General features: G+C 48.0%; 1 protein-coding gene across 9 annotated transcripts in view; it reads left to right on the top strand.

Moving 5' to 3' along the window:
- Positions 1-13,323, top strand: part of palld (palladin, cytoskeletal associated protein) — a 499,404-nt gene that overhangs the window by 481,437 nt on the left and 4,644 nt on the right. For all 9 annotated transcript variants that reach the window (XM_038805828.1, XM_038805826.1, XM_038805829.1 and 6 more), the window contains 2 exons: positions 9,408-9,615; positions 12,087-12,252. In XM_038805828.1, the coding sequence (XP_038661756.1) occupies positions 9,408-9,615; positions 12,087-12,252 (374 nt within the window). The remainder of the gene's footprint in view (positions 1-9,407; positions 9,616-12,086; positions 12,253-13,323) is intronic.

Below are 13,323 nucleotides of genomic sequence, written 5' to 3'. Positions count from 1 at the left end.
GTTGGTTTACCCCAGGGCTAAATCGCTGGCTTTTAAAGCAGACCAAGGCAGACCAGCAGCACAGTTCAATTCCCGTACCAGCCTCCCCGAACAGGCGCCTGAATGTGGTGACTAGGGGCTTTTCACAGTAACTTCATTTGAAGCCTACTTGTGACAATAAGCGATTTTCGTTTCATTTTTCATTTTGAAACCGCTCCTACAAAGGTAAAAGGAAATTGGCTGATGTGGTGTTCTCCAGTCGGAGCCCAGTGGGTGGGGCACTCTCGCCTCTGGATCTGAAGGACGTGGGTTCGAGTACCATTCCGGAAGCTTGACAATATCTAGGCCAGCGCTCCCAGCGCAGAATCGGGGGAGCGCGGCAATGTTGGGCCCGCCATATCTTTCAGATGAGACATTGCACCAAGGCTCCAGTCTTGACATTGAACAGACAAATGGGGATGAGTAGATAGCTCTCATGTTAATTAACACTGGCAATGGCGCGGAGAACTGAATGGATGCTTTGAGCTGGAATTTCTGATTATCTCACCTTTGACCCTGAAGGGGAAGGGGTCACGTAATTCAGGCATCATGGAATAAGTAAATTGTGCATCTGGTTGAAGCATTAGTTTACTTGTGAGTCTGTGGAGTTTGTTGATGTTCTCTGTAACAGCGATGACCTCGGGTCAGCCAACAAAACTTAAAGACTTCCAGATAAAAGTCTCGGCCCTTGTTTGCTTGACGATCCTTCATTCACAAGCTTTTTTTTTGTTCTCTATTTTAGTGGTTGAGGTCCGTTCTTGAACTGGGAAGGAAATCTTTCTGGTATAAGATAAACCTCACATCAGGCAGGCGTGCTGTGTCTGCTGCTTACATCTAGAGGATCTACAGGAGTCATGCAACTAAAGTGGCTTAACCCGTCTTGTCGAACTAATGTTGAACTTGTTGTTTCCACTCTGACATTACACTTCCCAATCGTTAACTCAATGCAGTCTCCACCACACTCCCTGTCCATATTAATTCCAGACAGCTGCCTATAGTGGGTCAATACTGGTGACATCGCCCATAGGCTCCATTATAAAGGTGGCTCTAAAACTGTATTAAGCAGACTAGGGACATAGGGACCCGCTGTACGGCTGTGGGTTTCCTGGTGGCATGGGACGGCTTCAATGGGAAAATCCAATTGTCAAGCGGCGGGAAGAGAAAATCCTGACGCATGGCTAGGGGAGCGGAGAATTTATTTTAACAAATCCGGCCTGCCCACTTCCCACCCAATAGATTGGAGAGTTGGGCAGAGAAATGGCATATGGAGTTCAATCCAGGCAAATGCGAGGTGATGCATTTTGGAATATTTAATTCAAGAGCGGACTATATGGTCAATGGAAGGGTCTTGGGGAAAATTGATGTACAGAGAGATCTGGGAGTTCAGGTCCATTGTACCCTGAAGGTGGCAACGCAAGTCGATAGAGTGGTCATAGATCATAGATTCATAGAATTTACAGTGCAGAAGGAGGCCATTCGGCCCATCGAGTCTGCACCGGCTCCTGGAAAGAGCACCCTACCCAAGGTTAACACCTCCACCCTATGCCCATAACCCAGTAACCCCACCCAACACTAAGGGCAATTTTGGACACTAAGGGCAATTTAGCATGGCCAATCCACCTAACCTTGACATCTTTGTGACTGTGGGAGGAAACCGGAGCACCCGGAGGAAACCCACGCACACACGGGGAGGATGTGCAGACTCCGCACAGACAGTGACCCAAGCCGGAATCAAACCTGGGACCCTGGAGCTGTTAAGCGATTGTGCTATCCACAATGCTACCATGCTGCCCGGTACAGCATGCTTGCCTTCATCGGACAGGGTATTGAGTACAAGAGTCGGCAGGTCATGTTACAGTTGTATAGGACTTTGGTTAGGCCACATTTGGAATACTGCGTGCAGTTCTGGTCGCCACATTGCCAGAAGGATGTGGATGCTTTAGAGAGGGTGCAGAGGAGGTTCACCAGAATGTTGCCTGGTATGGAGGGTGCTAGCTATGAAGAAAGGTTGAGTAGATTAGGATTGTTTTCATTGGAAAGACAGAGGTTGAGGGGGGACCTGATTGAAGTCTACAAAATTATGAGAAATATGGACAAGGTGGATAGCAACAAGCTTTTTTCCAAGATTGGGGGTGTCAATTACAAGGGGTCACGATTTCAAGGTGAGAGGGGGAAAGTTTAAGGGAGATGTGCGTGGAAAGTTTTTTACGCAGAGGGTGGTGGGTGCCTGGAACGCTTTGCCAGCGGAGGTAGTAGAGGCGGGCACGATAGCATAATTTAAGATGCATCTGGACAGAAATATGAACGGGCGGGGAACAGAGGGAAGTAGACCTTGGAAAATAGGCGACAGGTTTAGAAAAAGGGTCTGGATCAGCGCAGGCTGGGAGGGCCGAAGGGCCTGTTCCTGTGCTGTAATTTTCTTTGTTCTTTGTTCTTTGTTCCCACACCAACCATGTTATTGCACGGGGAATATATTGTCAGGGTCAAATTGGCTTGTTAGCAAGATGCTTGATTGTTTATTTTGCTATGGCGGGCAGAATGCTGATTTACGCGCCCGCCCACCCACCATGCTCGGGGGGGGGGGGGGGGGGGGGGGGGTGAGGATGGGAGTGGATGGGAAGGTGGTGGGGTGGGCACCTGTCCTATTTTATGCGCCTCTCTGCGGAAGAAATGCCCATTATCTTAACGCCGGTGGTTATTCAACAGGATTTCAATGTTTGGATTTAATTCATTCGGCAAACTGGAGAAGATTTATTCGCGTCTGGTTGAACACTCACTGCTGACAGGAGCTGAGAAATCTTTTTTTTTATTTCCCAATGCTGCGCATTCTCCTGTTGACCATAGAATATCTTTAACATGATTGCAGCATCAGCCGTGGTTCATAGAAACATAGAAAATAGGAGCAGGCAAAGGCCCCTTGAGCTTGCTCCGCCATTCAATATGATGGGGCGGCATGGTGGCACAGTGGTTGGCACTGCTGCCTCAGTGCGCCAGAGATCTGGGTCCAATTTTGGCCTTGGGTGACTGTCTGTGTGGAGTTTGCACTTTCTCCCCCTGTCTGCGTGGGTTTCTTCCGGGTGCTCCGGTTTCCTCCCACAATCCAAAGATGTGCAGATTAGGCGGCGTTCTTACAGGAATGGGGTGGGGGGGTACCTGGGTGGGGTGCTCTTTCGTCAGTTCAGGCTCGATGGGCTGAATTGCCTCCCTCTGCACTGTATGGATCCTATGGTTCTATGGATCATTGCTGATCATTCAACTCAATAACCTGTTCCCGCTTTCCCCTATATCCTTTGATCCCTTTAGACTCAAGAACTATATCTGACTCCTTCTTGAAAACATGCAATGTTTTGGCATCAACTACTTTCTGTGGTAACGGATTCCAGAGGCTGACCGCACTCTGGGTGAAGAAATTTCTCCTCAGCTCTGTCCTAAATGGTTTAACCCGTATCCTCAGATGGTGGACTGGTTCTCTCCATCCCCACCTGAAACATCCTTCCTGTATCTCCCCTGTCCAGTCCTGTTCGAATTTTATAGGTTTCTATGAGATCCACCCTCATTCTTCTGAACTCTATCGAATCCTAACCAATTCAATCTCTCCTCGTACGTCAGTCCCGCCATCCCAGGAATCAGTCTGGTAAACCTTCGCTGCACTCCCTCCATAGCTAGAACATCCTTCCTCGGATAAGGAGACCAAAACTGCACACAATACTCCAGGTGTGGCCTCACTGAGGCCCTGTATAATTGCAGCAAGACATCCCTGCTCCTGTACTCAAATCCTCTCGCAATGAAGGCCAACATACCATTAGCCTTCTTTACTGCCTGCTGCGCCTGCACGCTTACCTTCAGTGACTGGTTTACAAGGACACCCAAGTCTTGTTGCACATTCCCCTCTCCCAATTTATAACCATTCAGATAATAATATGCCTTCCTGCTTTTGCTGCCAAAGTGAAACCTCACGTTTATCCACATTATACTGCCATGTATTTGCCCACTCACTCAGCCTGTCCAAATCCCACTGAAGCATCTCTGCATCCTCCTCACAGCTCACCCTCCCACCCAGCTTTGTGTCGGATGCAAATCTGGAGATAATACATTTAGTTCCCTCATCTAAATCATTAATATACGTTGTGAATATCTGGGTTCCTAGCACCGATCTCTGTGGTATCCCATGAGTCACTCCCTACCAATCGGAAAAATAATTTTTTATTGAGATTGGTGAAGATCACCAGTGGGGGGCACAGTCTTTTGGAAGAAATGTTAAACGAGGCCCACCACGGCAGATGGTGACATTTGAGTTTAATACAGATGTGGAATTAAAAGTCCAGTGATGACCATGAAATCATTGTCAATCGTTGTAAAAACCCATCTGAAACGAAATGAAATGAAAATCGCTTATTGTCACAAGCAGGCTTCAAATGAAGTTACTGCGAAAAGCCCCTAGTCGCCACATTCCGACGCCTGTTCGGGGAGGCTGGTACGGGAATTGAACCCACGCTGCTGGCCTGCCTTGGTCTGCTTTAAAAGCCAGCTATTTAGCCCAATGTGCTAAACTAGCCCCAGTCTGGTTCACTGATGTCCTTTAGGGATGGAAATCTGCTGTCCTTACCTGGTCTGGACTACATGTGAGGAGCAGCACACTAGCACAGTGGTTGCTTCACAGCTCCAGGGTCCCAGGTTCGATTCCCGGCTTGGATCACTGTCTGTGCGGAATCTGCACGTTCTCCCCGTGTCTGCGTGGGTTTCCTCCAGGCTCCGGTTTCCTCCCACGGTCCAAAGATGTGCAGGTTAGGTGGATTGGCCATGATAAATTACCGTAAGTGTCCAAAGGTTAGGTGGGGTTGCTGGGTTACGGGGATAGGGTGGAGGCGTGGGATTGAGTAGGGTGTTCTTTCCACGGACCAAATGGCCTCCTGCCCTATAAATGCTGTGATTGTCCTGAACTTGTGAAATGCGTTGTATAAATGCGAGTCCAACTTTTTCTTGCGACAATGAAGTTTGGGGGGAGGTTGAAGGTCAGGTCACCACGGACTGGATTTCCCTCATATCTTGAACAGTAAGTTATCTGGGTTGAAAGATGGGCAGAATGTTGACATAGTAAACCCAAGGCATTTCTGACAACAGCCCATAATAGACATTATGCGCGTGTGGTTAACTTCCAATGAGATAACAGAGGAGTTAAGAAGCAGAACATCAGACGCTTGAGGTCAAACCCATTGTCGGCTGAGTCAGAGTGGGTAGTCGGCTGAGCTGACGATGTGGAAAGCAGCAGTGATGAGCGCTAACTCTGTGCTGGGATGTGACACGCTGCCCCAAGCCCGTGGTAAGAATTTGAACATTAACATCGCCTCACTGGTGATCGTCATCAAATCGCAAATAAACAATTGTCACCACCAGCATGCAACCTCCTCTCTCAAACCATATGATGACTCATCAAGGTTTAGACAGCGAAGCCAATTTGTAACTGGGTTGGTTCCTGCACCTTGTCAGTTGAGCATCGACAATGTCTTTGGGATGGGCTAGCGTCAGAAGTGTTGCACAGTGCACAGGTGCTGATCTAACATCTACCTGGAACCTGTTTACGTTTCTGCAACAAAGCCTCACAAAGAGGTCCCTTATCTCCACATCTCCTCCGGGCAGGCGTGTCCCTTATCTCCACGTCTCCTCCCTGAGTGAATGTTTTCCCACGGCAAACTTTCCCATTCTTTCATGTCCTCTTCAAATCACCTCTTGCTGCAGATTGAATGTAAAGATACAAACATTGCAGAACTGACAGGGTGCCCTCGCTAGCCCTTTCAGTAACTGGGCCAGTTCCCTCCTGGGGGCAGAGATTCAGAACCCCATTGCAGCAGTCATTACTCCAGTATTCCAGAGGCTCAATATTCCCTCAGGGAGGGAAAGAACTGCCCGTCATCCAAACTATTCCCACTTGTAAATTCATGACCCCTGTCTTCTCCAAGATTCAATCAGATGGTTTGGAATATGTGGTTACAGCACAGAAGAGGGCCATTCAGCCCTCTGCACCCATGCTGGCTCTTCGTCCGACCCTCCTGCCTTTTCCTAGTAGCCCTGCAAGTTTGTTTCTCATCGGATAATTATCCAATTCTCATTTGAAGGCCTTGACTGAATGTGCCCGGACCACATTCCCAAACAGTGCACTCCAAGCTCCCATCACGCGCCGTGTGAAAAAGGCTTCCCTACTATCTCCGCTGCTTCTTTTGCCGATTACCTTAAATCTCTGTCCTCAGCTCATTATCATCGAGAATAGTTTCTCTCTGTCCACTCTACCCAGACCCCTCGTGATTTTAAACACCTCTATCAAATCTTCTCTGAACCTTGTCTTCTCCGAGGAAAACAGTCCCGAAGCCTACTTAACGGTAAAGTGTATAAGTAAAAGCTGCCTTACGGCAATTGTTTTGGGTCTTGATGAGACCACACCTGGAGCAAGATTTGCCTTTGGGTCTCCTCACCTTCGGACGGATACACACTGCCATGGAGGGAGTGCACCGAAGATTCACTGGATTGATCCCAGGAATGAAGATCCCTGATTGAACAGACTAGGCCTAGAGTCCCTGGAATTTAAACAAGGACGGGATGATCTATATGAAATATATGAAATTCTCAAGGGACTTGACAGCGTAGATGCTGGGACGGTGGTTTCCCTGGCTGGGGATTCCAAAGGTAAGCGTCACAGTCTCGGAATAAGGCCTCGGCCAATTAGCACTGCAGTGAGGAGACATTTCTTCACTCAAAGCACCTCTGGAATTCTCTAACCCCCAAGAACTGTCAAATATATTGAAAACCGAATCCACTTGCTTTTTGGATACAAAGGAAATTAAGGGGTGTGGGAATCGCGTTGGGAAGGTGGCGACGACATATATAGAAGGCCAGCCATTATTGAAAAGTGGAGCAGAATCGAGGGACCAAATTACTCCAGCTCCTAATTCTGTTGTTCTCCATATGTTTCTATCTTCTGTTCAAATGAAAAGTGAAAAGACTTTGCATAACTCGAAACAGTGCACCGCATGACAGAACAGATCTCGGCAGGAGATCCCCAAGGGAAAGAGAATTTTCAGCACAGGAAGAAGTCAGTGTCCCAACAGCTCAGTGTCGCTGTTTATGTCCCGCACTCTTATTTAGTTCAGTTCACCCCATCAATTTATCCTCCAGATCCTTTTTTCACCCACGGACTTATCTCGCTTCCTCCTCAGCAAGAACGACATGTTCATGGATGATGAGTTATATTTGGAATAATTAGTGTTACAGTACGGTTGTGGTTTCCTATTGAGTGAGCTCCTGACCTTGGCCCACCCACGCTTGGTAGAGGAGAGGTATCCCAAAGGGAGGGACATCACGCACCCTGGAACAGATTGTCTGTCTGGTCTTTGATTCCTTGCTGTTTGTGGGGGCTCACTGCTTGTAAACTGTACTGCCGTGTTTCCTCATATCACTCCTGTGACTGCATCTCTAAGCAGCTCGGTAAATTGGTATGGGATGCCCTGAGGATGTGGTGGTACTGTATAAATACACCTTGATCTTCTCCTGGGGAACTAAGCATCCAGTTGTGGGTTTGATTTGATACCTTGCACATTGCATACACATATACATACACTCACACACTGGGGAATGTCTGCAATGTAAAATAATTTAGATGAAAGGAGAAAATATTTTTTCTTCACCTTTTATGTAGAAACTTTCAGAACCTCCCAAATTGCTATACACCCAGTGCGGTACATTTGAAGTGTAGTAACTTGTGAAATGTAAGAAATGTGTAGCCACTTGTGCACAGAATCTCCCACCAATAAACGTGGAAGAAATGACCAGGTAATACTAGGGGCTGGTTTAGCAACTAGGGGCTGGTTTAGCACAGGGCCAAATCGCTGGCTTTGAAAGCAGGCCAGCAGCACGGTTCAATTCCCGTACCAGCCTCCCCGAACAGGCGCCGGAATGTGGCGACTAGGGACTTTTCACAGTAACTTCATTTGAAGCCTACTTGTAACAATAAGTGATTTTCATTTTTCATTTCATTAATCTGGTTTGCTTTGGGATAAATAATTGCCAGAACATGGGAGAACTCACCTGCTCTCAGATGCTGAAGCAGTCTGTCTCTATCCAGACTTGGGATGACAATTCACAAGTAACATTTGCGCCACACAATGACTAGGCAATGGCCATCTCCAACAAGAGAGGATCTAACCATCACTCCTTGACATTCAATGGCATTACCATCACTGAATCCCCCACAATCAACATCTTGGGGGTTACCATTGACCAGAAACTCAACTGGACTAGCCACATTAATACTGTGTCGACAAGAGCAGGTCAGAGGCTGGGAATTTTGCAGGGGGTAACCCACCTCCTAACTCCCCATAACCTCAAATCAGGAGTGTGATGGAATACACTCAACTTGCCTGGATGAGTGCAGCTCCAACAACAGAGGTTCATCATCACCCAGGACAAAGCAGCCCGCCTGACTGACATCGCTATCCACAATAAACATTCACCCACTTCACCACTGACGTACCGAAGCAGCAGTGTATACCATCTACAAGATGTACTGCAGTAACTCACCAAGGTTTCTTAGACAGCACCTTTCCAGCCCACGGCTACTACCATCTAGAAGGAAAAGGCCAGCAGATACCTGGGAACCCCACCACCTGGAGGTTCCCCTCCAAGTCACTCACCACCCTGGCTTGGAAATATATCGCCGTTCCTTCATTGTCGCTGGGTCAAAATCCTGCAACTCCCTCCCTAACAGCACTGTGGTTGTACCTGCCATAAGGCCAGCAGTGATTCAAGAAGATAGCTCACCAGCATGGTTCAATTCCCATACCAGCCTCCCCGGACAGGTGCCGGAATGTGGCGACTAGGGGCTTTTCACAGTAACTTCATTGAAGCCTACTCGTGACAATAAGCGATTTTCATTCCATTGTGGGCAGTAAATGCTGATCCAGCCAGAAACGCACACATCCCGTAAATTAATTATTTAAACATGTTATTTTTTTTTTTTAAAAACAACCATCTGAGGGGGAAGATACGGCCTCAGTTTAATGTCTCACCTGAGGCACAGGGCCTCTGACAGTTCAGCACACCCTAAGTATTGTGGTGGGAGTGTCAGCTTAGAGTCTTGTCTACAGGCCCCCGAGGACCTGGATCAAAAAAAAACCTGATTCAGAGGTGCGAGTGCGAGCAAGTAAGTTCAGACTGACACTCAAAGCTGACGCATAAATAAAAACCTTGTCTTACAGAGTAATAAAGCACTTCAGAAGAATGTTACGATTCTGCGGTATGATCAATCTGTTATCTGGTTCACAACTGTCTGAATGATAGATACCAGAGGGGGAAACTGTCGTGGTTTTAACTCCCAAGTTCTCATTTGTGTGTTTCTGCAGGTCAGTGGCCTACCCACTCCAGACCTAATCTGGCAATTGAATGGGATGCAGATCCGTTCCGACAACAGCCATAAGATGCTCGTACGTGAGAATGGCGTGCACTCCCTGGTCATTGAACCAGCCACTGCCAGAGACGCTGGGATGTACACATGCATAGCCACCAACCGAGCTGGCCAGAACTCTTTCAGTCTCGAGCTAATCGTTGCAGGTACTAAATTTGCTCCTTCGCTTCCCTTCCCCCCCAATAACTTAGAAGAGAAAGTTGCAGTGCTGCAGATTTCAGATTAAAGTTGGACCCAATGCCCAGTTTGAACTCAACCAAGTTGGGACCATCTGAGAAGGTGGTGGTATTGTCAATGGATTAATAACCCAAGGACCCAAGGTGGCGGTAGTAGTGGTAGTGGAGGGGGACAGGGGGAGGCGCGCGTGCCTGGGTTCAAATCCCACCACGGCAGATGGTGAAATTTGAATCCGAATTCAATACCCTTTTAAATCTGGAATTAAAAAGTCCAGCGATCGAAACCGTTGCCAATTGTCCCAAAGGCCCATCTGGCTCGCTGAAACCTGCCGTCCTTAACTGGTCTGGCCTACATGTGACTCCAGACCCCACAGCAACGTGGTTCACGTTACAGTGCCCTCTGAGCAAGGACAATTAGGGATGGGCCTAGCCAGCGAGGCCCACAACCCATGAATTAATTTTTTTAAAATCGCTGATGCAATGTGCAGGGAATGCGCCAGTTAAATTACCCACATGAAGCTCTCACGGACTGCAATGGCCATGCCATCTCTTTTGGGTGTTAATTGACGAATAAAGTTTGGCCAGGACGCAAGGGAGAATATCCATGACCTTCTTCAAAATGGCGCCATGGTATATTTGAGGTCCACCTGAGAGAGCAGGCAGGCCTGGGGCCTCTGATAGTGCAGCACTTCCTCAGTACCGTACTGGGAGTGTCCTCTGGACAATATGTTGAAGTTCCAGAAATGGGGTTGAACTCATGACATTCGAAGTTCGGGGCAGTGTTACTACCCAGAGGACCATAGCTGAGCTTCAATATGAATATTTAACACATTGATTGATTGTGTATTGATTTCCTCCTTGCCCCAATGTAACATGGGCATTTATTTTCTGTGGTTTAATCCCCAGGTTATGGCGAACAAAATGGACAAATGTCTTATTGTAATTTTTTTTTATTTACTGAGGTGCTCAGAATCGTGCAATCGTCATTATTTGATGCTCTATTTTTATTTGAATGATTGTCTCTGACAATGTAATGAATTATGATTGCTTGTTTTATTTGAATCATCGTCTCAGTACATGCTGCCATGGTGATCTTTCAATTATCTGCCTTTCAATCTGTTAAACATTCTGACAATTATTAAACAGTCAGAAAGTACGCTCCCACATGTCCCCAGTGGAGAAAAATAGATTTGTCAAAATCGCCTGTTTTTATGAGAACTGAAGGCAGCTTTTTGCTGAACATCTTGTTACTGAAGCAGGATATGACGCTTTGGCAATGTGCCAATATAACCTTCCTGAGGAAATAATTGAGAGATGAAGGTAAGGTTCAAAGATGCAGTCAAGTACATGTGGTGGTATGATTAGCATAGCTGCCTGCCATTGGTGCAGAACACCGGCTTACCATTGGCCCTGGTCGGTCATGTGCCTCTCGACCGGTTGGTTGAGACCAGTCATGTGACGGCTCCCCGATTGGTCGAGAGGCTGAGTTAAACCCGCCATAAATACCCAGTACTCCCGGCGGTTGTCCTTCTACTGTACTCGACCGCAGGGCTAACGTCTAGTAGATTAAAGCCATATTTTTGTTCAGCAACTCGCCTCGCGTTCAATTGATGGTACATCAGTACATTAAGGCGTGCTCTGCTGTCAAGTCTATTCCTGTTGAGTGTGCTGCAGTACAGAGTTTAACGTTGAGGTAAAATTGAATTGAACCCCTTACATGGACCACAGTTGTTCTCTCAGATGTGTATTGAGGGGTGCGCCCACTCCCCATGGGTCTCCGAATATCCCGTCCAACCATTGATAACTAATCACCGGATGTTCTCACTCTCGGTGAATTGTTTAGAGGAAGAAATTCTCACTCTTTTTGTAGGGAATCCTAACTGTTGGGACGCTAAACTGAGCAGCAGTTCACACTGGGCTGAGAGCGGGGCATTGATTGTCCCACTCAATCGGGCTTCCCTCAGGAAAATGAGCAGAACCTTGAGACTGAATTTCGGCCCCCACCGTCTGAAGAGTCGGCGGAGAACACGTTACAGCCAGCTCCAGCAGCACTCATGCCAATTTATGTTCCAATGAGCATTGTTTGGCACGAGGCGGGACGTCCGCCCCTCACGGGGGGGAGGGGCAGCTCTCCAGTCACTCCCGCGCACGGTGCCGCAGTGGCCGGACGAGGGACTGCGGGGAGCTTCTTGGCATTAAGTGGCGAGGGTAAGGGGCAGGGGGGTCACAGGGCTGGGAGGGTGGGGAATGGCTGGAGGGTCGCAGTGTCCCTTCCATGTGGCGGGGGGCAGGGGGGAGGGAGTGGGGGGGGGGGGGGGGGGGTTGCGGTGGACTGGGGGAACGTGAAATTCTGGCCTTGTAATTCAATCCTTACGGCAACATAAGAACCCGTGTTTTTTTTTGTTTCTCTGGCTGATTTAATTGTGTTCTTTCCTTTGCAGCTAAAGAGATGGTCAGGGCCCCAGTGTTTATCGAGAAGCTGCAGAACACCGGGGTGGCCGAGGGTTACCCGATACGATTAGAATGCCGCGTCTTTGGCGTGCCATACCCTCAGCTCTTCTGGAAGAAGGATAACGAGTCCCTCATTCAGAACACGGAGAGAGTAAGGTGAGCGGGTTCGTGATTCCTGCCCAGGTTGCACAGCCGGGGGCTGAGCGTTGTGGTGCGCATGTACCTTTAAGGGTACATTTATATATAACATATATACAGTATAACACATTTAGCCAGAACACAGGTCGGACATGTCTGCAGAGTCTCCTAGTTACCATTGCTTGTATATTAGTCTTATCTTCAAGTTAGGAACCAACATTATTGTTTTACCAATCCTTGCCATATGATTGGTTCATTTACTGCAAAACAGAAAAATGCAACGTAGACCTTTTGAATCAAGACTCATTTTCATTAATTCATAAGGTGGCACGGTCTGTCTTTAATGCCCATCTCTGATTGCCCTTGGGCAGATTGGGGTCAGCTGCCTTCCTGAGTGGCTCAGAGGGCGGTTAAGGGCCAAATCGCATTGCTGTGGTTCGAGGGTTACGTGTCGGCCAGACCGGTAAGGAGGCCGCTAAGGAACCATCGGGTTCTTTTCAACAATCCAGCTCGTTTCATGGTCATCATTAGCCGAGCCAGCTTTTATTCCAGGCCTATTTAATGAGTTGTACCGAATCTCCCAGCTGGAGTGCTGAGATATGAACTCGCGTCTCTGGATTGCTAGTCGGTAGCATAACCACAGTGGCATAACTCGAAAACTTCCTTTTCGTAAAAGGAACTCCGCCCCCGCCCGCCGCCGCCCCCCCCCCCCCCCCCCCCCCCCCCCCCCCCCCCGCCCCCCACTAACAGCATTGTGGGTACACCTACACAGCAGGGACTGCAGCGGTTCACGGAGGCGGACTCACCACCACCTTCTCAGTGGACAATTAGGGATGGGCAACAAATGCCGGCCTAGCCAGCGACGCCCACATCCTCACGAAAGAATAGAAAAGAGACAAGTTGTAAAACCAAATCAACTGGAATCCACAAGTGGCCATTTAATGTCTGATGACTGGATAAATCTGTCATCTGATCCTTCCAAGAATGTTTGATCAAAGACACGGCTTCCTCTGTGGTGACTTGGCAATTATTTTCATTCAGTACATAAATAGCTATTAGTCTGTCCAAGGAGAACAATGACTCCTTCTT

Source organism: Scyliorhinus canicula, chromosome 8 (genome assembly GCF_902713615.1).
Source record: "Scyliorhinus canicula chromosome 8, sScyCan1.1, whole genome shotgun sequence".
Taxonomy (NCBI): domain Eukaryota; kingdom Metazoa; phylum Chordata; class Chondrichthyes; order Carcharhiniformes; family Scyliorhinidae; genus Scyliorhinus; species Scyliorhinus canicula.
The sequence above is the reverse complement of the archived record's forward strand: the minus strand, read 5'-3'. Positions and strand labels throughout refer to the sequence as shown.